Source organism: Polypterus senegalus, chromosome 8 (genome assembly GCF_016835505.1).
Source record: "Polypterus senegalus isolate Bchr_013 chromosome 8, ASM1683550v1, whole genome shotgun sequence".
NCBI lineage: Eukaryota > Metazoa > Chordata > Cladistia > Polypteriformes > Polypteridae > Polypterus > Polypterus senegalus.
Window position 1 is genome coordinate 132,830,665 of NC_053161.1, and position 26,825 is coordinate 132,857,489.

The 26,825-nt window shown below is 37.7% G+C and overlaps 1 protein-coding gene across 3 annotated transcripts in view; it reads right to left on the bottom strand.

Moving 5' to 3' along the window:
- LOC120534295 (centrosomal protein of 290 kDa-like) overlaps positions 1-14,169 on the bottom strand; it is a 134,495-nt gene extending 120,326 nt beyond the window's left edge. For 2 of the 3 annotated variants that reach the window (XM_039761783.1, XM_039761782.1), the window contains exons 1-8: positions 13,867-14,156; positions 13,691-13,755; positions 12,682-12,832; positions 12,230-12,307; positions 7,411-7,480; positions 7,249-7,295; positions 4,417-4,560; positions 4,002-4,055 (exon numbers count right to left, since the gene is read on the bottom strand). In XM_039761783.1, the coding sequence (XP_039617717.1) occupies positions 4,002-4,055; positions 4,417-4,560; positions 7,249-7,295; positions 7,411-7,480; positions 12,230-12,307; positions 12,682-12,783 (495 nt within the window). In that variant the 5' untranslated portion in view covers positions 12,784-12,832; positions 13,691-13,755; positions 13,867-14,156. Of the gene's footprint in view, positions 1-4,001; positions 4,056-4,416; positions 4,561-7,248; positions 7,296-7,410; positions 7,481-12,229; positions 12,308-12,681; positions 12,833-13,690; positions 13,756-13,866 lie in introns of all 3 variants that reach the window. The other variant, XM_039761784.1, reaches the window with a different exon arrangement.
- Positions 14,170-26,825: the final 12,656 nt, after the last annotated feature.

Here is a 26,825-nt window from a genome sequence, read left to right on the forward strand (position 1 = left end):
GGAAAAATGGCACAAATCCAAATATGCAAAGCTTGTAGAGACTTGCCCAAGAAAACTAAAAACTCTAATTGCTGCCAAAAGGGCTTCTACAAAATGCTGAATTAAGGGTGTAAATGCTTATATAAGATTAATTTTAATTAATTTGAAAATCTTTCTGAAAACATGTTTTCACTTTGTCATTATGCCTTATAGAGTGCAGATAAAAGTGGGAAAATGACAAATTTCTCCATTTAAAATTAAATTATCTTCACTAATAGCACATAAGACTTATCTTGCTCAACTGAAAGAATCCTAGCCCACTCTTAAGTCAGCAGGTAACTGATGTTATAAACTATTTGAAATTTGAAAAAATCTAATTCAGTAGATCTGTTCAAACCTTTTTAAAAACCTGACAGGATCTAATCAACATTTTAGAATAGGTTTTAATATTATGGAAAAGGATTCTCCTCTCTCTTTTCTACTCTTAAGGTTTTACTCTGGCTGTTGGCTTTCCTCTCTTTCTCTTGGGTGGGGGTTGAACTGAATTTAGTCTGTTAAGTTTGACTTGTTTAAATGGCTTTAATAAATTCAATTAAAAAATTAACACAATAAAGTGAGTAGAAAGTGAAGGGTTTTGAATACTTTCTGAACCTACTGTTGTATATGCACTCACACATATATACAGGGTTCAAATGCTATAGTGATTCTTAAATTCTAGGATTTTCCATGACACAAAATGTCCAGTATGGTACTACCAGCTTTTTTTTATACTACAAGATAAATAAAAACCAATGGTGATAGTTAATAAAAGAACTGTGTTTTAATGTTTGTGCTATAACTTTAAATTCCAAAACAAACACATGAGGACTCTGGATGCCAGGACACGACGTCTTTTTGTATTGGCATCGTACCTTTAAGCTTTGCTCTAAATCAGCTTGTGCTTAATTGATTGTGTTTGTTTGTGATCAATTGCATGTCTTGAACTGACTAACAGTACTGCAGGCAGACTAACATGGCTTGTGAGGCAATACTTTTCAAGCAAATGTTACTCTAAATATATCACATTGTGAATCATCCTTCAGTCTCTTCAAACATTATTATAACATCAAGTTCGCTATGGTTTTCTTTTGTAGGTTCCCTATACTACAGTATTAGACTTTGTGACCAATGTTAAGGTGCTCCGTAGACACTCTTCTCTGAATATTCATCTGTTGACTTTGTTGAACTGCTTGTGTCAATGTCGAGACAATGTTCTGTATTTCTCAATTCCACAAAAGAGGATTTTTGCTTCTCAGAAACCAACAGCTTTTTTCTTCAACACTTCCAAAAGGGCCATGTTCCATTTGCCTTTTTACAGATGTTTCACATTCACTTGGCTATACAAATGGATTAATGGACTGCAGAATAGGGGCCATATATCAGAACAGAGGGTGTTACTGACCATGTGATTAAGAAAAAGTATATTGACTCTGTTACTTTGCTATTCAAAGTCTTTTAATTCAAAAGCTAACTCTGATATAGCATTGTCAATGATTCCAACTATTCCACTAAAATATATCTCTACAGGTCATTCTAAATGTAAGCACTTAAGAGTATTAACTGACTAGACAAACCCAATATAAGTTGATTTAAAAAAAAATACTGTAATTTCAGGTGTCAGTTTCCATTAGCTGAACAATAGTAGATGGCTCTTTAAAGAAGGGCAATCTAATAAATCTTTGCATTAACAATGCAATGCATATCCTCATACAGAATTGGTTGCATAGGTATGTCTGTCTGGTAAGCTTTAAATAATTCAGTAAGGTACTTAGCTACTAAAAGTAAAGGGGTTCACTTTAGATGTCAAAAGAGGGTCACTGTACATTTGTTTTTTTTACTACTTGGTAGGATTTTCAGATTAGATATGTGATTTTTACCACAGGCTATATTACTAAATCTTTAGCTACGTGCCCTGAGAAAATTTCAATGCAGGCCTGGGTGTGGTCCTCTCTTTGGATAAGTTTTAAACTACCTGTAAAAATTCAATATGAATTTTGCTACCATTAGCAACAAGAGACTCTTGAAAGCTCCAATTGCTGTATGGTGTGTTTATGCACAAATTTAACTGTTAAAAATAGGAGAGCCACAGTTCCTTTTTAACTACTCTTACAGTAGATCAATAACATTTCAGTAGATATTCTGGCCATCAATGATAACTATAGCCAACTGCACTTGCTAATGTTTCTCCAGACAGTCACTGAAGTGTTCGAGGATGTTGTTAATGTAAGCATGGCAGAAAAATTCAGATCCACAGTACTATGCAACAATCCTGCCTTCTTCCATTAGCTGGACTGCGAATAGTAGTTTAAGCTTTTATCATATAGTAACACATGCTCCACCGTTTTTTCTATTTTCTGCATGAATATAAATATATAATGTGTATTTATATTTTCCACCTGTAAAATATTTAGCAATCTCGTGATCAGGAAAAGTACTGAATCAGCTTATTTAAATCTTTTTACTATTTAGACAAATAATGCTTACCAATCACCTTTACAAGACTTTAAAATTTCAGATTAAAAAAAAAAAAAATTGTTTTGAGATTGAACAAGGCCATACCTAACAAGGAGGAGGTACAGGATGTGGGGTATCCATTATATCACAAGTGGATAGAGCCATCGTGTTGCTTGCCTAGCTTAGCTTCTACCCAAATCTCACAGTTTTTCTGAAAACCTTGTCAAAATCTGAACTTGCCATTGTGCATTTTATTCAGTTCACAATGCTTTTGTTCTTTTGAATAACTTTTGAATGCAACTTTACCCACGTTACACATATTAAACAATTTCTTGTAATAGTGACATCTGCCCAATATCCTGCCTCTTATCATGGTTTTGTCTTTCTAATACTAGTCAATGCAATTTTCATTTTTTAACCAATTATACCACTATCACCAAGTGATGATGCTTTTCAGAGTAAATTTTAAATATTTATAATGACACGGTTATTTTAACTGCTAATAACCAAACCATTATCAAAAATTACTTGAAAGAATTCAGGGACGTTCAATCACCACAAAAAAAAATGTGCAGCTGAATGGCAGAAAGAGAAATGAAACATATATCAAAAAACAAAGCATAAGTCTAAACCAGCAAAGCAAGCTTATCTTTTGTCAAAGCCAAAACGTTATTTTAAATACAGGAGTTTTAGTTTATTTTCCAAAAATCAACATATAATAAATGCAGAAGACTTTTAGTTAGGTATCCACAAGCTTGGACAAACAGTCATAAATTATATTTCACCAATGTTAAAGCAAAATTTTACTAAGAAAATAACTAGATGTTTAGAATATTTGTAATTCAAAGTCAAACAGAAATATATTTTAAGACTTTCTAGGTTTTTAAGCAGCCATACTAGACTAGTATATACAGTAATTATTATTAACTGGCATTCACAAAATTATCTTGGACATGACTGCTTAATGTCTATTTAAAGTGCAATTTATTGATTGACTATAAACCACCAGATAGGAGTATAGGTGCCAAGTTTACAAATAAGTCTCAGATAATCCAATAATCTGCTCCTTCAAGAAAAGGTATGTATTTTTACCAAACTAATATAAAACTGCACTTTCAAGGCATACAGTACATAGAAAAAACAATACCATTTTAAAAAATGGCAAAGTGTATAATACTGTATATACATACAATTCAAAATTCAAACACAAAAAATTACAATGTCCCAGATAAAAAGAAAAATGATAATGTCAGAATTTAAGAAGCAATGCAGGTGTTTTATAGGCACTTTCATATTGTCTTATTACTGTGCCTATACAATTTTGAATTATAAAAAATTATGCTCTGAAGAAACAATACATTTAAAGAAATCACAGAACATCATTTCTGAAGCACAATTTCACATCAGGAATATTCTTTAGTAATTAAAAAAGGCAATGAAATTTAAAAAAGTTTACTGAAACACACAAATCACTATTCATACTACTTGCTCAATTCCAATGTGCTGAAGTTTTAACATTGTTTACCAACCTCTCTCTTTAGTTTGCCATTTTCTTTCTCTGCCTCTTCTGCCTGAAGTGTTAACTATTATCAAAAGAAAATGAAAAAATATCAACTCTGTAGTACCAATTAATTCAAACAGAATTAGCAAATATACAGTAAGACATCTGAAATAAAAACAGCTTGAAACAAATAAAAATGATGTCAAATATACTGGATTCCAGTCTGCCAGGCTGTAATGTGTGGACTCTTCAGATGGCAACATTCAGTATGGCCATCAACTGCTTTCAAAAATATTATTACAAACATATGCTAATTTTTGCTAAACTTTAAGTATGTTTAAGTTTAAAACACAACTTTGTGTTTACCCTATCAATACAACTTTCATGCAGCAATTGCTAGTTACTCCTGTTACAATATCATCACAGATTTACTGAGATCATACTTTCTCATTAGCTTTTTTTTCCTTATTAAGTTCCTTCTCCATTTCGGCTAGTTCTTTGTCTTTATGTTCCAATTGCTGCTCTTGCTGACGAATCTCATTTCGAAGAAAACGTGTGTCTCGTCCACCAGAGGCCATCTGTGCTTCCTGCATAAAACAGAGAAGATATACTATAAATAAGTAACTGTAAATAGCTAATATTCATACAGTATAGCTGTCAAATCGTAAATTTTGCAAAAACAGAATACATGTTCTTGGTTTTGAAAATTATGCTTGCCAAAAAAAACAAAAAAACGACAGGAAGAAAAAGTACAAGAAAGGAAAATATATCAGAATGGTGTGGAAGTGAGGATTACATTTTAATCTTCTTAAGGCCTCCTTACTATGGCAACCAAATGAAGCACATGGGTACTTAAACACATAAAGCACTTCAGCAGTGAACAAGAAACATTAACAAAAATCATGGTTAATTCAGGTTTCTAATCAACAAAAAATTATTACATCCATTCTGTGAAAACACAACAACAGATAACAAGATAATGCTTCAGCAATTCCTCTACACTAAAATGTTTCAGTTTCAAACATAATCCAGGCCTATGCATACTGGGTGACACCTGAAATGAAGCCTCATTGCATCCAGTATTTCAAAAATCCCATGCTAATAAACTCAAAATTAGAGGTAAAATGCATTCCATTACTGAATTGTGGATACTTAACTATCAATGAGTGTTCAAACAACAAAGCTATCCAACAAGGCATTGATAGAAAGACCACATAAACATGTTTTATGATGCAGAGAGTGTAATCCATATTTAGGCTCACATTACCAATCAAATATTACACCAATTTGCATTAGGAAAACCAGTGAGAAAAGCTGACAACTATCCTCTTTCTGTTTCACAAAAATGTGCTGCAAAGGCGGTTATGAGAAACAATGGATTTAAGAAGATACTAATGCCACTCCATTCTCCAGACCTGGGGCCTCATGTATAAACAGTGCTTATGTACAAAAATGTTGCATATGCCCATTTCCAAGCTCACTGTGAGATGTATAAAAACTAAACTTGGCATAAAGCCACACACATTTTCACGGCAGTGTCCTCCATTATATACACAAGTTTCTGCCTGGTTTTGCAAACTGGCGGCACCCAGCATCAAAGTAGTGCTTCTGTTCCTGTGGTCTGCTTTTCCCTTTTAGATTCTCATCTATGATGCAGGTTTTATCAAAAATGTACAGAAATTAATTGCATATCATTTAAAACTTTAATTCACTTGATTGATCATTCTGTAACAATATAGTGGTGCACAGTATGCCCAAACTATTCCAACTACCATGGCTGCTTTAGAGTTGCTAGAAGACATCAGAAATTGAAGAATTAGAAGAAAACGTGTTATTAACAGATGAGGATTACTGGCTTCTAAGTCGATTTTGATTTCCAAGGGCTATCCACTTGGTACCGTGTGATGAACCTGCGGCAGCTTTACAAAGTCAGACTTTGAGGAACTGTGCTCTACCTGCTGCTTCTCCATGTACACTGTGTTATCTGTCCATACATTCTTCTTTCGGGCACTGTGCAACTTTCTGAACTTGAACTTTCAAGTGTCTTTGTCACATTTTTGTTGCTTATGCCACTGTACAGGCCAACAAATAGTAAGTTTTCCTTGCCTCCACACTTCAAATTCGCTGAAATTATTCTTTTTTTCACATGCTTTTTCCATTGTTTTTTAATCAAACACTGAACTGAAGGTGATATTTATATTTATTTGCATATTAAAATATGTGAGATTATGGGAGGAGTCGGGGTGGGGCTGTAGACATGTCACTTAAACACTTTGTGTTAAATTTCACATTCATTGGAATTTGTAAATGGGAAATTCTTGGAACTTGGCATACGCACAGATTTATGCATCTGGATATTTTGGTGCATGCACACACTTCTACTTTTGTCCGTACACCATGTTTAGTGTAAATTTTATGCATGACATTCTACATGAGGTCCCTGGTGCCTTATGACTACAATGTGTTCTCCAATCTGAAGGTCTACCTCCGTTTTGGCTGCAATATGAAAACAATTAAGGTATTAAGTTTGGTAGAGAAGAGTAGCAACAAAAACGACATGGAAAAAATTCTGAATATTACATTGGTGTTCACAGGGATTATGGTGGCTTTAAGCCTTTACACCATCCCTTGTAAAGATAAGAGTTTGACAAGGCTCACATCCCAGCAAAAAAGCCAAAAGGGAGAAGTCCAGAAAAATCAGGCTATCCATGTTTTTGGCAAAGAAAGTCTCCTTCTCTTTTTTATACTTACACAATAGTAAAGAAGAAAACAACTGCTGTTGTAATTTTAATATTAATAATGCTTTCATTAATAAACTAAAACATGTATTAAACTACAATTTTTAAATACAATGTAGATTTGATATTCTGGCTAGTGATCCTTTAGATTACCACAGATATACAGAATTGATTAAAACATTGCTAAATCTCTTCGGATAATGTCCTTTTTAAACAAGTACAGAACTACCTTAGTCAGTCCGTAGTCCAATTAAATATAATTAAATTGCAGCTTTTAAATTCCTCATAGGTATCATTTACAGGTTAACAATTTTAGAAAGCAACTGAAAATTACAAACTAGACTATGCTCTATCCTCATGTACCATTTAATTGTGGTACCATAACTAACTAAAATCACCTCCTGTTGCATACTAGTTGTAAAATTATGATTACCTTCTGTCTAAATTGAACACTTCTATCCTTTATTTTGCTTCCATATCTCAACATACATACATACATACATACATATGTGATTTATAACAGTAGAAATGACCTACCTCTAATTCATTTTCAAGCTTTAATATTTTGGCTTTTAGATGACTTTCTATACAAAAAGAGAAAAAATAAGCACAACATTAAAGGCAACAATCACAAGAATGCCCCACATGTACATATAATGAAAAACACACAACTTTAAGTAATTAAATAAATTAAGTCACCTATTTTTGCTTGCTCTTCACCAGCCCTTTCAACTTCTTCCATTGCCAGTTCTACTTCCTGTGCTTTCATCTTTGACCGTAAAAAAAAAAAACATAGCAACAGTGAGTGGTTAACAATTTTAAACTATGAAAAGTGCATTTGAAACTAAAAACATTCAAACAATGTACATCATTACTGAACAACAATAATAAATTACTATAGAAGACAGAGCCTTTGCTCCAGTTTGGAAGAGTTTCCTTTTCTGATGTTTAACTGTACATAAGATTGTTCATGTTAACTTTAAGAAAACATTAGCCTTTGTAATAATATACGACTAAATGCTGCTTAGCTATTAAGACACTGTGGCCTACCTTTTTCCCAGTGACCCAGAGCCCCAAGACTTTTTTTTTTTTATTTCTATATGTAGGCCCTTGTTCACTTCTCTGTTCACAGATGAGTTTAGCTTAATTAATATGTGCAAATTTTTAAAATATGGTACAGTATATTATTAATACCTAGCTTAAGAAATTAACAGAAAAAAATATCCATATACATATTTGTACAACTTTGTATGAATATTATAGTATACCATATATTAATACCTTTTTTGTTGTATGTTAACTGTAATTGCAAATGTACAGAATTATTCAAGTTTTGTAACTATAAATATACTATATAAAAATAAAAGTGATAAAATATTTCCAAGGATGGTGCCAGGGTAAGCACTGTGGTTCAACACATTTATTGTCTTGGGTTTAAACTTAATCCTAGGTATATCTCGTCTTCACTTGGGTTTTCTATAGCTACTCTGGTTTCCTTCCATATTCATGGCACCAAGGTCATTGTTGATTCTTGCATTGTGCCCAAAGCTCCACAGTATTATTATTTATCTCTAATACCTCTTTACCCTACTAAGCTTGTTTAGAAAATTAAATAATACTGCCAGCCATCCATGTACTGATTCATTTTCAGTGACCGCCTATCCAATTTAAAGTCAAAGGGATTTGGAGCCTAAGCAAACATTAAGTTCAAAACAGGAACCATCCCTGAAGGAGTGCCAGTTGTAGGACAAACTCACATCTATGACAACTCACACTGTACCATTTTTGAGTTGTCAATTAACTTGCCATGCATACCATTGAAATGTGGGAGGAAAATCAGAGTACATGAAGGCGGGAGAGGAGAAGAAGGGGAGAAAGAAAAAAAACACAATCCACAAGACATCAATGTGTCAACTATACATAGACAATGTCTGGGATTCTAATGCAGTCATCTGAGACTACACTGAAATGTACACCACCATTATATCATCATACTGCCCTATTTGATATTTCCAATTAAACACTTTTTTAATGTATTTTTAAATTAAGGCTATGCTGCTGTCATCACTTACTTGAGATTTGACTCATCGCAATTGTCTTGTGATTGAGCTGCGAACTAAAAGAAATGTCACAGGTTGAGCATGGAGAATCTGAAGGCTACCTTATGTCCACAACACTTGTGAAAGTAATATACTTTGAGGAACGTAAAGAAGGATATATTCAATATTCCTGTACTCATCTGGTAGCACTGCAATCACTACCGCCAAAAGAGCAATTTCATACCGTATCGGAGGAACAGCTCATCCATGGATGCCAAAGTTCAAGAACCAGAGCAAGGATAAATGTAATGTGGAAAGGATTCAAAACTGGCCAGCCTCGGTCACTTTTTAAGTTGAAAGAACTAACACATCTAATGGCAAGTTACAGCAAATTCAGGTATCATGCCATTTTGGGTATTGCGGAGAACTTGCTTGAACTTATTTCAGATGCTATTTAATGCTGCACAGACTACATCTGATACATTCATATGGAGTGGAAAAAGCATGACGGGGTCTGGAGACTTTTGTAACTATGATATACAGTACTTTGAAATGCTGTCTAAATTTGTCCATGTTATCGACTAAATGGGGGGCTGCATCATCTTGCTGATGTTTATTTTTAAACTTGGTAACAGAAACAATTCACACCATTACGAAAACTCTAAAAATGAGTTATGATGAAGGCTGGTGTATTCAACCAGGTAACTTTGGATGGAATGCACTTCTAAATGGCATGTTCTTTTTGTGGAACAGCAAGCTGGGTGCACTGCATTCAAATGTCAATGCCTTTAAATGTAAATCTGTAGTATATCTGGACAGGTCTCACCATCTTACTGTCACCTACAAACCTGTTATTGACAGCATCTCTCTTTATTATCCGAGCAGAAAGTTCTTATGTGTGTTTGGGATGACGTATTTGTTTTTACACACAGTATATACATACTGTATACAGTGCATCCAGAAAGTATTCACAGCGCATCACATTTTGCACATTTTTTTATGTTACAGGCTTATTACAAAATGGATTAAATTTATTTTTTTCCTCAGAATTCTACACACAACACCCCATAATGACAACGTGAAAAAAGTTTACTTGAGGTTTTTGCAAATTTATTAAAAAAACTAAGAAATCACATGTACATAAGTATTCACAGCCTTTGCTCAATACTTTGTCGATGCACCTTTGGCAGCAATTACAGCCTTAAGTCTTTTTGAATATGATGCCACAAGCTTGGCACACCTATCCTTGGCCAGTTTCGCCCATTCCTCTTTGCAGCACCTCTCAAGCTCCATCAGGTTGGATGGGAAGCGTCGCTGCATAGCAATTTAAGATCTCTCCAGAGATGTTCAATCGGATTCAAGTTTGGGCTCTGGCTGGGCCACTCAAGGACATTTACAGAGCTGTCCTGAAGCCACTCCTTTGATATCTTGGCTGTGTGCTTAGGGTCGTTGTCCTGCTGAAAGATGAGCCGTCTGCCCAGTCTGAGGTCAAGAGCGCTCTGGAACAGGTTTTCATCCAGGATGTCTCTGTACATTGCTGCAGTCATCTTTCCCTTTATCCTGACTAGTCCCCCAGTTCCTGCCACTGAAAAACATCCCCACAGCATGATGCTGCCGCCACCATGCTTCACTGTAGGGATAGTAATGGCCTGGTGATGAGCAGTGCCTGGTTTCCTCCAAACAGGACGCCTGGCATTCACACCAAAGAGTTCAATTTTTGTCTCATCAGACCAGAGAATTTTGTTTCTCATGGTCTGAGAGTCCTTCAGGTGCCTTTTGGCAAACTCCAGGCAGGTTGCCATGTGCCTTTTACTAAGGAGTGGCTTCCGTCTGGCCACTCTACCGTGCAGGCCTGATTGGTGGATTGCTGCAGAGATGGTTGTCCTTCTGGAAGGTTCTCCTCTCTCCACAGAGGACCTCTGGAGTTCTGACAGAGTGACCATCAGGTTCTTGGTCACCTCCCTGACTAAGGTCCTTCTCCCCCGATCACTCAGTTTAGATGGCCGGCCAGCTCTAGGAAGAGTCCTGGTGGTTTCAAACTTCTTCCACTTACGGATGATGGAGGCCACTGTGCTCATTGGGACCTTCAGAGCAGCAGACATTTTTCTGTAACCTTCCCCAGATTTGTGCCTCGAGACAATCCTGTCTCAGAGGTCTACAGACAATTCCTTTGACTTCATGCTTGGTTTGTGCTCCGACATGAACTGTCAACTGTGGGACCTTATATAGACAGGTGTGTGCCTTTCCAAATCATGTCCAATCAACTGCATTTACCACAGATGGACTCCAATTAAGCCGCAGAAACATCTCAAGGATGATCAGGGGAAACAGGATGCACCTGAGCTCAATTTTGAGCTTCACGGCAAAGGCTGTGAATACTTATGTACATGTGCTTTCTCAATTTTTTTTTTTTTTAATAAATTTGCAAAAATCTCAAGTAAACTTTTTTCACAGGTCCATCAGTGAGGACGTCACTTGGACACTTAACACCACATAGCTGGTCAAGAGGGCTCAACAGTGGCTGTACTTTGAGGAGGCTGAGGAAGTTTGGTATGTCAACTAAGATCCTCAGCAACATTTAAAGCTGCATTGTTGAGAGCATCTTGACCAGCTGCATCACCGTATGGCAACATTACTGTTATGGACCACAAACGCCTGCAGAGAGGGGTAAAGACTGCTGAGAAGATCACCAGGACCCCGCTGCCTTCTCTGCAGAGCATCTACAACTGCAGAGTCCGCAGGAGTACTGCCTTGATCCTCTGGGACCCCACCCACCTTCAACACGAACTGTTCACACTTCTACCCTCAAGCAGGAGGTATAGAAGTATGAAATGCAGGACTTCCAGGCTAAATAACTCTTTCTTTCCCAAGGCTATTTGACTCCTAAATAACTGACTGGAGTTTATAACCATGGTTCACCTCATTACATTTACCTCACACAACTGTATTTGACTTGTCCATCACACACCTACCTGCACAATTACACTTTATACTTCTGTTTTTATACTTTATGCTGCCTGTTAATTATTATCTATCTGCTACTTATTATTTATGTTTATCTTTATACACTGGTTTTGCCATTTGTTGTCGACAGCAAAGAAAGAATTTCATTGTACAGGGAAACGTGTTTCCATACTGTGCACATGACAAAAAACTTTGAACTTGGTGATATTTATAATTATGCATGTGAGTCATCATTTAGCTGGTTTGGCTGCATTTCCTTTCTTGAACAAGGGTGTCATCATTTCCCAGGTTCTCTGAAATGGTGTACACATAGGTAAGGTTTACTTTAAATACCGGTATATGCATGTTTCTTGACAAGTTTTCTTTTATAAATGTGTTTGATGTCTGCATGGGAAACTGTGTATGCATATTTCAAGCCTCTTTTTGTGCATACACAAGTTTTTATAAATGAGGTCCAAGGCCTGCCATGCTTACCCCCACTCCTCCCCCAAAACAGAAAATATGTAATTCCACACCTTCATTAAAGATTGAGTTATCTTGAAAAGCTGAACAAGCTTGGGGGGATCATTTACAATCAGCTCACTGCTTTCAACCTACAAAAAATTAAATAAAATTAATTAAACTTTCCCAATTTGCGAACTGTGATATAAAACTCTATAAAATACAATATTTATTTTAAAATGGTTACATTTTTATGTTAAAATGATGTAACACTAATTCCTATTTATTTGATTTATACTGCAAACCTAAAAAACAGAAAAAAATGTCCCTCTCTGTAATAATAATTCCTCAGTCTGACTTTTAATTATACTCTGTATTAAACTAGTTAATAACTATATAAATAAACACTATGGATATTTTTCACAAACTCTTCATGATAATATGTTAAATAACATTTTATTCACTACATTACAAAAAATGGCCAATTTTTATTTCATAAAAAAATGTAATGCATTATATTTGATACCTTAGATAAGGAATCCAGTAGTTTATCTGCAAGCTTTTCTTGACCTGGCAAAACCTCTGGGTCAATCTTCATCAGCTCACTCCAATCAAGTTTAGGAGACATTCTTTAATACTTTCTCTTACAATCAAAAAATGGAAAGTTCTTTAACAACCTGGTTTAAAAGGCAGAGACACAGTTAGTTATACAGGAGAAGAAAATCAAATGCCTAGATACTAGATCAAAGTGCTACACAACAGAAAAACTGTTCAAATTCAGTAGTAATGTAATAATTAAAATATTTAAATTTAATTTAATAATTCGTGCAATCAGGTTATTTTGGAAATTGCTACATATCACTACACTTCATATTGTTATTTCGTATTTGTCTGATAGCTTAATCCAGGACAACTTACAACATTTGAGACAATCTGTTACATTTCTCTTGTTTTTGCAACCGGAGCAAAGGCAGTTAAAGGGACGTGCTTACGGTCGCACAATATCTCAGTACCGATCTAAACTCTGAACCTCGGGATATAAAGTCCAAAGCCTTAACCCCTACAATACACTGCCGGACTGTGTGGTAGAAACAGTGAAATTAGACACGACTTAAAGGCTCGAGTTGATGCATTCGTATGTATAAAGTGCCCAATTCTTCTTGTCACTACAAGAGCATGGAAGAACATGGAGGGTGATGCCATTCCGTTTATACTGCTGCTGTGCACCACTAAAAAGCAAAGTAAACAGAATACGGTTTATATATAACTGCATATGTTCTGTACAAAAACTGTCATTTCTTGCTTGTTGTGATATCACATTGTAATAATAAGGTTAGCTCTGGGGTAGCGTTTAATTGTCATTACGTGACATTTAACCGAAGAGCCTTCAAATGTAAAAACAGTCACGTTAAACTCAACGCTGTTCACAGCCGTTTCAGCTGCACAGTCCGAATAGAATTGCAGAGTTAAGATTATTCAAATAAATTACATAAATGAAGTATACAACCGATAAAACCGAAATATAAACAAGTTACCGTCTGTCATTTAAGTGTCAGAACTTCGTGCCTTGCAGCGATAGAAAAATTTGCTCTCATATTACCTGTAAACAGCAGAAAGGCAAAAAAAGGAAAACACGTCTTAATAATAGAGTATATTGTAAAATTAGTCTGCGTATATTAAACGAGAGATACAATTCCATATATATACTCACGTTCCACATAGTTGTCTTTAAAATTCTTGAGTATGTGTCGCTGGATAAATTTTAATCATTCGGCTGCTAGGCTACAGTACAAACAGTCTTCAACGTTAACGGAACAATTCCCTTTACGGCACGATCGATTTACGGCAAAAGAAAACGAAACAGGAGTATCGCTGCAGGCGTTGAAAACGGAGCTTTCTTTAGTTGTCTTTTTGCCTGCGGGCAATGGTTATTATTATTATTATTATATTCTAAATAAACAGGTAGCGATGGTTATTATTATTATACTCCAAATAAACATGCAGCAGTTTAAATTAAACTAAGGGATGTCATAAATTCGCGGTCTCTGTTATTTTTTTTAGTATAGTCTGAAATAATTTCATTTTTAATTTATCACTGTGAGACTTTTTGAGACTCCTAACAACTCCCCATCTGCGCTATGCGCCGAAAACTCTGTTAACGCAGGCAGGGATTGGTTGTCCGCCGCCGGTGTAACTACAAGTTCGCAGGTTCACCACGTAACATGTCTGTCGCCCGATGGTTGATGTTGGGAACATGCCTTGGGCTCATTTTTTGTCTCCTCGCTTGTGCTGGAAGACTGTTCTTTTTATCTCAAAAGGGAGCGAATGCAGGACGACATCATTGTCACAGCTGTGTTTGAGTGACAACTCCCTTTTGAATAAATGCTTTGAGGACGTCCCTGTCAATTCAGAGTCCCAGTCTTGTTACTTTGATAAAATTTGAGCATTATCCCAAATTTTTCACATGTTCCAGTTTAAAAAAAATCCCAAAGATTTAGGTGTTAGGTTATTTGGCATATTTAATTGGCATGGTGTGTGTGAGTTCATGATGTGATACAGGGGCAACCTATATATGGCTAATTTTGCCTTGTATTGAATTATTCTAGTCCCCATCCAAAATCCTACATTTTATTAAGCATGTTCAAACATAGGTAGATGAAGGAAGTGACAATCACAGTCAATTACAATTTAGTATAATGTATATTTAACTAAGCAGGAGCCAGTCAATGTTGAATTGTTTCTAAATGTTTCCAGTCATCTGAAAGATGGTAGTGTGGAAACTCCTAACCTGTTAATAAGAGAGTTCATGAGGTCTCCTAAATAACACGGTTAGACAAAGGCAATATCAATCCCAAAGAGGCTTTATATATAAATATATTAATTCCAAAAAGAATGAGTTGATTGACATTGCTGCTAGAAGTTTCCCGTTGTTACAACTACTCAGAGAAACAATGCTGGTCATTCATTCTATGCCTCTTCCACTTTGCTTGATTAATATAAACTCATATAATGGATGCATTACATCAGTTGTAATTCTTTTTTCCTTGATGTTTATTTGATGGATGGATATATGGTAGCATGAATGGATGGATTGATGACATTATGTGATCCTTATTTAACAAGAATATTTAATTTATGTGCATTTTGATTCACTTTAGTATTTCTGAACCACACAAATCAATTCAAACTTAAAACTGTGTGACCCTTTTCTATTCCGGTATCATTATTTGTGTTTTCACACTTGAGTAACATAAGCATATGCAAAAAAAATTAAGGCTTAGGTCCTTTATAAGTAATTTTCATCAAAACATTCTACTTAATTAAGTTACCATTGTAATTTTTAAGGTAAGCCTACTGTGCATGAAACTTGTTATATTCCTAACAACCTCATTCATTTTTACAAAGGTTAACAACTAGTTTGTGTTGTTGTGAAAGCCAAAGATTACCTTTTTGTTCTCCTGACATTAAGTAGCTAATCAAATGGTCAGTCTTGTACCCAGATTTGGACATTCCCATTTTAATTTGCCCTTTTACTGTGTTCAGTAAACCACAGAGCAAATAAAAACACACACACATTTATAATAACTTTTTTTCACATTTAATTGTGTTACACCATTGAACCACAATATATTGGAAACTGTTGACACTGGTCAATACAAAAAACACTATAAAGTAAAAATGAAATTAAAATTATTCATAAACAGAAAATCAAGAGTCACTGCTTGAAAGACCCATCATGATAGTACAGTATACCTGTTGACCCGCTTATTTTTTTCTTTTTTTGTTGTATTATATGGTAGTTGTGTTATAGTTATGCATTGGCTGAGAACTTGTGAAGCCTGTATGGTCTAAATTGTCTATTTTCTTCTGTGTTGCTAAGTCAGTTGGTGTTATCGTTCATTTCAATTTAGCATTCTTCACTGAGTACTGGATCAAACCATATCTTCTTCTATAATACGCTACTGTGGCTGTTTGTTTGTCTATCCAGGATTTTAAATCACCTGTAGCTCGCAAACCGTCTGACCTATTGACCTGAAATTTGGTACACATATACTACGTGATGTATACTATCCGCTTTCGGGATGATTATTGACCTCCAAGGTTATTCCTCTCTTTATTTTATTGTAGAATCGACTCTCAGCAGGGCGGCTGTGTGGCGCATGCGTACGGACTCCGTTCTCATCCCTACCAGCTTCGCCGTCACTTCTTCATATCATACATAAATGCATAAATCACTCTTCAGGCAGATTGAAGACTTCAGTGCCAGCTTAAGTGAAAAATTAAGGAAACAGTACTAAGTAATTGCAACGCAAACACTGACTTACTCAGTTTTAACACGAAAAGATGGCGACAAAGAAGAAAAGAAGCGGGCCGCCAGGGCGGAGAAAAGAAGAGCTTCTCAAGAAGCAGCAAGTGCATCAACATCTGAGCAAACAAATGGTAAACGTACAGAGAAAGGGGATGAAAACTATAAGTCAAGTATATTCACTGCATGTTATCATGCAGTGTGCGGTTACTGATGGACATATATATAATTAAGGTCTGTGCTGATCAGCTTGTACCCATGTTCACAGTAATATTTAATCTCTCCTTACCTTAGTCTGTCATGTCAACATGCTTTACAGGATCCATCATTGTTTCTGTACCTAAGAAAGCAAGTCCAACCTGTATGAATGACTGTTGTCCCATTGATTTAATGCCTAAATCAATCAAAGGCGTAGTCAAATATCACATATGCCTTTCTCTGCCAAAAGAACAACAACAACATTTATTTATATAGCACATTTTCACACAAACAGTAGCTCAAAGTGCTTTACATAATAAAGAATAGAAAAATAAAAGACACAATAAGAAAACAAAATAAATCAACATTAATTAGCATCGAATAAGAGTAAGGTCCAATGGCCAGGGGGGACAGAAAAAACAAAAAAAACTCCAGATGGCTGGAGAAAAAAATAAAATCTGTAGGGATTCCAGACCATGAGACCGCCCAGTCCCCTCTGGGCATTCTACCTAACATAAATGAAACAGTCCTCTTTGGATTTAGGGTTCTCACGGAAAGGCTTGATGATGATGGTCATGTAGACTTCTGCCTTTTAATCCATCCATCATTGTTGGAGCATCATGGAACTGGATCCATTACAGTTAGCATATTACTCCTGCAGATCTACAGTGGATGTGATCACTGTGATCCTTCATACAGTACTGGCCCACCTGTATTACAAGAAAGGTAATTATGTGCGAACTCTGTTTATAGACTATAGTTCTGCATTTAACACAACAGTCTCCTCTAAGCTCATTACCAACCTCAGGAAACAGCTTCTGAGCACTTCATTGTTCAGATGGATTTTTAATTTCCTGACAGGCAGACCCCAGGTGTTTCAAGTGGTGGTGGTGTGGCATATGGCTGGTCACATTATGATCTAAATAAAACAAATAATTGGACTTTTATCTGGTGTCTGGCATCTGGTCTGAGGGTTCAAGGGTAAGACAGCACCCCATATCTGTCACTGTGGCCACATTTCATCATCCTTCAATTTCAACACGGGATCCACAGGGCTGTGTTCTGGGTCCACCGTTATTCTCACTCTACTGTACACATCTGGCTTCATAGATTCACATGACTCTAACATCATCAGCAAGTTTGCTAATGATATAGCTGGGATAGGCCTGATAGGCCTGATATCTTAAAACAATGAAGAAGTTTGCCTGCAATGTCTGACCAAGACAAAGAAAATTATCCATGACACCAGCCATCTCAACAACAGCCTCTTTTTTGTTCTGTAGAAATGGTAACCATTGCCTAAAGTCCAGTTCATCGAAACTAAGGAGGAGTGTTTTTCCACAGTCAATACTCATTTTAAATAAGGAAAGTGTCTAGAACTACATGATGCACTATTGTTAGCGCTCTTACATTAAGTTACTTAAGTTATTTATTTAGTTATTATTTAAAATTCTATTAATGATTTTTAATATTTATAAAGCCATGTATAATTGTAATTGTCCTTTTATTGTCTTCGTAAAGGCACAGTCATTGAAACTGAACAACTAAGCATTTTACTACATATTGTACTGTATGTATAATTTGTATGTAAAAAATTAAATGTGATTTGATTCAATTTTGATTTGAGTTGTTTTGATTTACAACCTCAATCCATTAACAATAAATTACAAACCATATAACATTAATATAACATTATAAGCCTTAAATTACATTAGGCAAACAATAAAACTGATCAATTTAAATAATTAACTTAAAAAAGTACTAATGTGGTATGTTGACAGTGGGGAGGAGACAGAATTCAGAAGTCAGGTGGAAAACTTTATTTTTTGGTGCAGAACAAATTATTTCCAACTTAACATCACCAAATCCAAGAAACTCATTATTGACTTGCTGTACTAAAAAGCCTCTATGTTTAGTCGCTAGTCAATGAGTGGATGTAGAAGTGTGTGCACTGCTACAAGTACTTGAGCACCACATCAATGACTGGCTAGATGGCTCTTGTAACACAGGGGACCTATATTAATAAGGGCAGAGAAGACTGTTTTTTCTTAGTAGTGTTCCTTATTTTATTATTTTATAGACTGTGTTCCTTTAATGTGGGTAGTGACGTCATTTTCATATTTCATATACCGATCCGCCTGTCGATCTCACGCTCCATATTCCCACTCATGAACAAGACCCCGAGATACTTGAACTCTTCCACTTGGGGCAGGATCTCGCTCCCAACTCTTAGAGGGCACTCCACCCTTTTCCTGCTGAGGGAGCCAACAAATTATTCACCAGAATTATGTCAAGAAATACTACTGGGACTCATTCGCATATATGGCAATTTGCTTTTATTATGCTTTACTGTGACCGTGACAGTTTTTTTATCTTTAGCCAAGTCAGCAGTTATCTTTTCTTTAGAGTAATTGTGGTGCGTATTTGAGGGGGTTATTTTTATTTATTTATTGAGGGGTTCTTTTTATTTATGTATGTATGTATATATGTATTGTGAAAAGAAATGAACAACACACTCATCAAGGTTTGGGGTTTGAGCCCTGTATACTGTAGAGTCCAGAATAGCCTTCCCTGGCTTATGCATTCACCATGACAATGAGTCATACAATGGACAAAATTGCACTGCATGAATGACGTTTATATAGGAAGACTGAAAGGAAATTGAACACAGAGGAATGCTGGGAAGAAGGTGGAGCGGACATGACGTGGAATGGAAAAGCCGGAAGTGCCGTCGTCAGGTAATGTTGGAAGTGGAGGGTTTAACAGGTGAATGGAATCATCTGCCAGTCTTCTTATTGTACGTTTTATTCTTCTCCTTTTCTGTTAAATGAGAGAGACATCAGTACAAAACAAAAACTTGTACAAAACCCACTTTCTTTGTGTTGTCCTGCGTCGTTGAGCCCGTCAGCTGCTCCCCAAGCATGTGTGCGTGACATGAAGGGCCCAGGCACATTGGGTCGGGCGACCCGAACCAAGAAGTCGAAAGCTTGGAGAGAGCCCCTGCGATAAATAACATTGAACCTACACAGCTGCAAGTTCAAAAGCCACCTAGTCACCTGCAGATTTCACTCACTCACGGCCTAACAGGTAGTTCTGCAGCTAGGTCTTTGCCTATTTAAATGTGAGAGCATCTTGTTCTACCACCACATACCTGGTTTCCCAGTCCAACAGTTTCCGGCTCAGGTGCATTATGGGGTGTTCAGCACTATCAATACTTTGGCTCAGCACGGCGCCTAGAACTGTTTCTGAAGCATCGGTCTAGAGAATAAAAGAATGAGAGAAATCATGGGTTCTTAATATAGGTGCTGACGTAAGGGCATTTTTCAAGTCACTAAATGCTTGCTCTGTTTTCTCATTCCATACTGACGCTTGGTTATTGGACAGGGCCAGTCAAGTATGGCAGTAACTTTGGAGCACTGTGGCTTTACAGTTCCCCCACCCACTAGGTAGGCCAAATATCTGGCTTCCTTCAACCCAAAAAAGCATTTCCTCAGGTTGATCCGCAGCCCCGCACGAGCTAGCGTCGACAAAACCGTATAAACCTGCAGTACATGTTCATCCCAGGTGTCAAAAAAGATGACCACGTCATCCAGGTAGGCACAATAGGAGCTGTGGGGCCTTAACATTCTGTCTACCAGACGCTGGAAGGTTGCTGGCGCCCGTGCAGTCTAAATGGGAGGACCGTGTATTGCCAGTGTCCACTAGGGGTGCTAAATGCAGTTTTTTCTTTGGTGGATTCCGCTAAAAGAATTTGCCAGTACCCTTTGGTCATGTCCAGGGTAGTCAGGAATTATGCATTACCCAGCCTCTCAAGCAGTTCGTTCATTCGCGGGATGGGATATCACAGCTTATGACCATAGGTGAGGGTAGGAACGTAGATTGACCGGTAAATTGAGAGCTTTGCCTTACGGCTCAGCACCGATCCGCCTGTTGATCTCCCGCTCCATTACGTGAAAATATGCAAGTTATTGCTACTCGTGATGATCAGTTCTGCCCAGTGGCCAGTCTCAGCAGCCCAGCCAGTAACCCTAGCACTTCAGTTGCGACATCACAGCTCATTAACTTTGGTCTATGCTCGTGCGGTAGTGGGGAGGTGGGGTGGGGCAGTGTCATGCCTAGAGTATCAAGGAGCTGACGCCGCAGCTGCAACTATACTAGCAGATCATGTTTCCGGTACTGTAATGCCATGGGAAAACACACTTTTGTCAGAAGGCGGAAGTAAGAAAAGTCAGTAAGTAACGCTGAAGAGGCAGAATGATTCAATCACAAAGGATAGTAATCATTTTGTACAGGTTTAGTGCTAACTAGGATCTGTCATGTAGGCCGCACAGATTTCTGTTGTGGGCCGCGTGTTTGACATGACTGTGCAACTCGATATAATAGATCATTTTCCAAAACAAAGTGGGGCCCTTGTGGTATGGAGTCTTGGGTGGGCTTCCTATTAATAGAGACGATAGCATTTATAGCATTTTTAAGGGAATCATCATTCCACTGTTCCCTTTTAAAGGAGGAAGGAGTACACCTAAACTGAAACTGCAGCAAGCTTAAAGGATTGTTAGCGCCCTCGGGGAATGCTACGTCACTCATCTGACCCTCCTCTGGTGTTGACTTGAAGGCCAGAGAAGCCATATGCTCATTCCCCAAAGGTTCCAGTTCAGCTGAGCTAACAGATTAACATGGCGTGGGAGCAGCCGGGGCGGGGTTATCTCCGTCCACTACCAGGCTCAACTCTGTCTTAGGAGGGGTTGGTCTCATACCGCATTCAATCTTTGACCAGTCCCACCCCAAAATAAACGGGTAAGGAGCGTTTGGAAACACTGGCCCCAGTAATTTCTTTGGAACCCCGCCCCAAGTTATGAAACAGCAGGCGGATCTATGATAGCTGGTCTCTCTGTGTATACAGGATACCCCAGTCATAGCCTTGGTGAACTGTCGTGGCAGGACAAAACAGAGAGCAACAATGGAGATGTTACTCCCGGAATCAAATGCTGTGTCCGTTTATTAACACCACCCCCGTATTAGGTGAAGAAAGGGTATTAGACAAAGCACAATACCTCTCTCCTCAGGCCCAGGTGCAATCCATAGGTTCTTCAGACAGAGGACAAGGAGTTATTATGTGTCCCAGCTCCCCAAACTTGAAGCAGCAGGGGAGACTGGGCTGTTTCTTCTTCGGTTTAACTGGAGAGTCTGAGGATCAACAGCTGGACTCAGGTGTAGCGACACATATTGGTTGGGTTCCCCGAGCAGCCTGTTGGGAACCCAACTGATTTGGTGACCACCAGATGATGCTCAACCACCTCTATAAGGGCATCCTTGTTTCAATACTCCTGTCTACAGACCTGCTGAGTGAGGAAGTCTTGCATGGCGTTACTGTAAGTTTCGCAGGCAAGTTGTTCTACCACCTGCTGTGCGTTGTTCTCATCTGGCCTTAGCCAGTGGCCGATCTTGCCCTATATCTCAAAAGCCTGAGATCGGGCAGGTTTGCCCAGATCAAATTTCCAGAGCTTCCACTCTCTTTCCTGCTGGCCCAAGGTGATGCCATAGCATTTGTAAATCTCACCCTTAAGAGTGTCGTATTCGGCAGCATCCTCCTCGGGCAGATCGTAATAGGCCCACTGAGCGTCCCTGTTTAAATACAGCACCAGTATGTGGGCTTAGTCCGCACTCAGCCACCGATTGCAAGCGGCAGTGCGCTCAAAGACAAGTAAATAAGACTCTATGTCATCCCCCTCTGACAAAGCAACCAACAAGGAGGATGAGGCCGAGCAGTACTTTGTACAAAACCCACTTTCTTTGTGTTGTCCTGCATAGTTTAGCCCGTCAGCTGCTCCCCAAGCGCTCGTGTGTGACAGTATGTATGTACGTATTTATTTATTTATTTATGTAAATAAAGAGCTTATTTTTGACCTATGGGACAAATAAAGATCAATCAATCAATCATTCTAGCTATCTAGACTAAAGTAGAGAGCTTTCAGCCAGAACTTAAATTCTTGGACTGATGGGACATATATTTTGCCAGCAACCACTTTGTAGCTTTGAGCTTGTGGAAGAATAATTTTAGGGTAACATACCATTCATCTTTAAGAAATAGCATAAACAGTTAATAAATGTTGGAAACCAGATAAAGTTCGAGTGAACAATAAAATGTACACTGAAATACAAGAATTGGTTTAGGAAAAATACTGAGATGGTCAAGTAAATAGAATGCTGATGTAATATACAAAATGTACTGAAGGATGACTAAGAGATGACTAAGAAAACAGCAGATGTCATGTAAATGATAATGGACAGTTGTTATATGCACAGAAATTTCAAGAGTGGTGGCACATCTCAAAGGTACAGTGGCATGTATGTGTATATATATATATACAGTGGTGTGAAAAACTATTTGCCCCCTTCCTGATTTCTTATTCTTTTGCATGTTTGTCACACAAAATGTTTCTGATCATCAAACACATTTAAACATTAGTCAAATATAACACAAGTAAACACAAAATGCAGTTTTTAAATGATGGTTTTTATTATTTAGGGAGAAAAAAAAATCCAAACCTACATGGCCCTGTGTGAAAAAATAATTGCCTCCTGAACCTAATAACTGGTTGGGCCACCCTTAGCAGCAAGAACTGCAATCAAGCATTTGCGATAACTTGCAATGAGTCTTTTACAGCGCTCTGGAGGAATTTTGGCCCACTCATCTTTGCAGAATTGTTGTAATTCAGCTTTATTTGAGGGTTTTCTAGCATGAACCGCCTTTTTAAGGTCATGCCATAGCATCTAAATTGGATTCAGGTCAGGACTTTGACTAGGCCACTCCAAAGTCTTCATTTTGTTTTTCTTCAGCCATTTAGAGGTGAATTTGCTGGTGTGTTTTGGGTCATTGTCCTGTTGCAGCACCCAAGATTGCTTCAGCTTGAGTTGACAAACAGATGGCCAGACATTCTTCTTCAGGATTTTTTGGTAGACAGTAGAATTCATGGTTCCATCTATCACAGCAAGCCTTCCAGGTCCTGAAGCAGCAAAACAACCCCAGACCATCACACTACCACCACCATATTTTACTGTTGGTATGATGTTCTTTTTCTGAAATGCTGTGTTCCTTTTACGCCAGATGTAACGGGACATTTGCCTTCCAAAAAGTTCAACTTTTGTCTCATCAGTCCACAAGGTATTTTCCCAAAAGTCTTGGCAATCATTGAGATGTTTCTTAGCAAAATTGAGACGAGCCTTAATGTTCTTTTTGCTTAACAGTGGGCCACCCTTAGCAGCAAGAACTGCAATCAAGCATTTGCGATAACTTGCAATGAGTCTTTTACAGTGCTCTGGAGGAATTTTCGCCCACTCATCTTTGCAGAATTGTTGTAATTCAGCTTTATTTGAGGATTTTCTAGCATGAACCGCCTTTTTAAGGTCATGCCATAGCATCTCAATTGGATTCAGGTCAGGACTTTGACTAGGCCACTCCAAAGTCTTCATTTTGTTTTTCTCCAGCCATTCAGAGGTGGATTTGCTGGTGTGTTTTGGGTCATTGTCCTCTTGCAGCACCCAAGATCTCTTCAGCCTGAGTTGACGAACAGATGGCCAGACATTCTCCTTCAGGATTTTTTGGTAGACAGTAGAATTCATGGTTCCATCTATCACAGCAAGCCTTCCAGGTCCTGAAGCAGCAAAACAACCCCTGACCATCACACTACCACCACCATATTTTACTGTTGGTATGATGTTCTTTTTCTGAAATGCTGTGTTCCTTTTACACCAGATGTAATGGGACATTTGCCTTCCAAAAGTTCAACTTTTGTCTCATCAGTCCACAAGGTATTTTCCCAAAAGTCTTGGCAATCATTGAGATGTTTCTTAGCAAAATTGAGACGAGCCCTAATGTTCTTTTTGCTTAACAGTGGTTTGCGTCTTGGAAATCTGCCATGCAGGCCATTTTTGCCCAGTCTCTTTCTTATGGTGGAGTCGTGAACACTGACCTTAATTGAGGCAAGTGAGGCCTGCAGTTCTTTAGACGTTGTCCTGGGGTCTTTTGTGACCTCTCAGATGAGCCGTCTCTGCGCTCTTGGGGTAATTTTGGTCTGGGAAGGTTCACCACAGTTCCATGTTTTTGCCATTTGTGGATAATGGCTCTCACTGTGGTTCGCTGGAGTCCCAAAGCTTTAGAAATGGCTTTATAACCTTTACCAGACTGATAAATCTCAATTACTTCTGTTCTCATTTGTTCCTGAATTTCTTTGGATCTTGGCATGATGTCTAGCTTTTGAGGTGCTTTTGGTCTACTTCTCTGTGTCAGGCAGCTTCTATTTAAGTGATTTCTTGATTGAAACAGGTGTGGCAGTAATCAGGCCTGGGGGTGGCTACGGAAATTGAACTCAGGTGTGATACACCACAGTTAGGTTATTTTTAACAAGGGGCAATTACTTTTTCACACAGGGCCATGTAGGTTTGGATTTTTCTCCTAAATAATAAAACCATCATTTAAAACTGCATTTTGTGTTTACTTGTGTTATATTTGACTAATGGTTAAATGTATTTGATGATCAGAAACATTTTGTGTGACAAACATGCAAAAGAATAAGAAATCAGGAAGGGGGCAAATAGTTTTTCACACCACTGTATATGAAGAACCAGAATATAATATATAATACACTTGTATTTTATATAAATCATTTGGGTGTAAATCAGTGAACCAACCAGTGTAAAATGTATGCATTGATTGACACTGTATGTAAATTCGACAGTTTATAAAATTATAGCGGACTGTTTTTGAAGAATGCTCCCTCCAAGGCATTTTGTTGAGGAGTAATTAAAAGATAACAATTGATAGCTTTTCTCCTGCCTGATAACTGACTTGTCCTGTTAGGGGATGTTTCTTTTTTTAATAAGATATTAAATTTCTACCACAAGCTTCATATGCAAGAAGAAGTATCTTGAAATTAGTCCTAAATGTAACTCAAAGCCAGTAAAACACCACATTAATGAAACTAACTCAAACTATGTAGTCTTGTGTTCTAGTTCTAGTATGGATTCTTGTATCACCATTTTGAATTAACAGAAAGCTAAAAACAATGATTTCAGCAGCATTTAATTAATACTTTGTATTTGGTAATTCTGTTTAAAAATGCATGAATTATCTGCATAAATGTCATGAAATCGTTTATTAATGAAATTGATCATTTTAGATATCAAAGTTATTTTAGAAATGTATACTGTGCACATAGCTTTAGTAATTTTAATTTAATAACAGTACAAAAATGATACCTTTAATTTACAATATGAAAGTTGTCCCAATACATTTAGTTAAAAACTCAATTAGTGATCTTGCAGAGCTTTAGCCTTAATATTATCAACAGATTTTTATTTACTGGCATCGTTCCTAATGCATCACAAACGTACCTTTTCTTTCTTAAGTGCTTAAAACATTAATTACCACACACCTTTCCCATTGCTAGTTAAATGAAAATTGTCAGTCTGGCTTTTGTATTGGTCATAGTACATAAACAGCATTAGCTTGTTGTCAATGACATTGTAATATCTTGCAAGTATTTTTGACACTATTGGCAACTCTATTCTGTTACACAGGATTGAAAAATATGCAGGGCTCATATTTAAAACATTGTTTGGATATATCAAGTGTAACAAAGGCGCTATAGATGCACCCGACCTGACATAGATTGGACACGGAGGCACACATATAAAACCAATAAACTTTTATTTTTCTTCACCTTTGGGGCATGTCTTCCCCATAATCCCCACAGGCACAACACAGTACCAAGTGTAACACAAACACACCAAAACACCACGCTCTTCTCTTTCTTCCACCACCACTCCTCCTAGGCAACCTTGTCCTCCTCCACCCGACTCTGGCCGCTAAGTGGTGGTCGCTGGCTCCTTTTATTGGGCACACGGAAGTGCTCCAGGTGCTTGATTGCCGACATCCGGCTGAAATTCCGGGTGTGGCGAATATGCTGCCCAGACGGGCTCAGGAGTCCCAACAGGGCTACACCCAACTCCAATTCCCATGGAGCCCTGCGGGAAACCAAGGCACCACTCCAACCCAAGGGGGCTGCCATCCAGTACCGTCCAGGGCTGCTCCCCCTGAATATACAGTGAAGGGGTGTCCTGGGCGGGAGTCCATGCCACACAAGAAATGTAATGATAGTATTCTG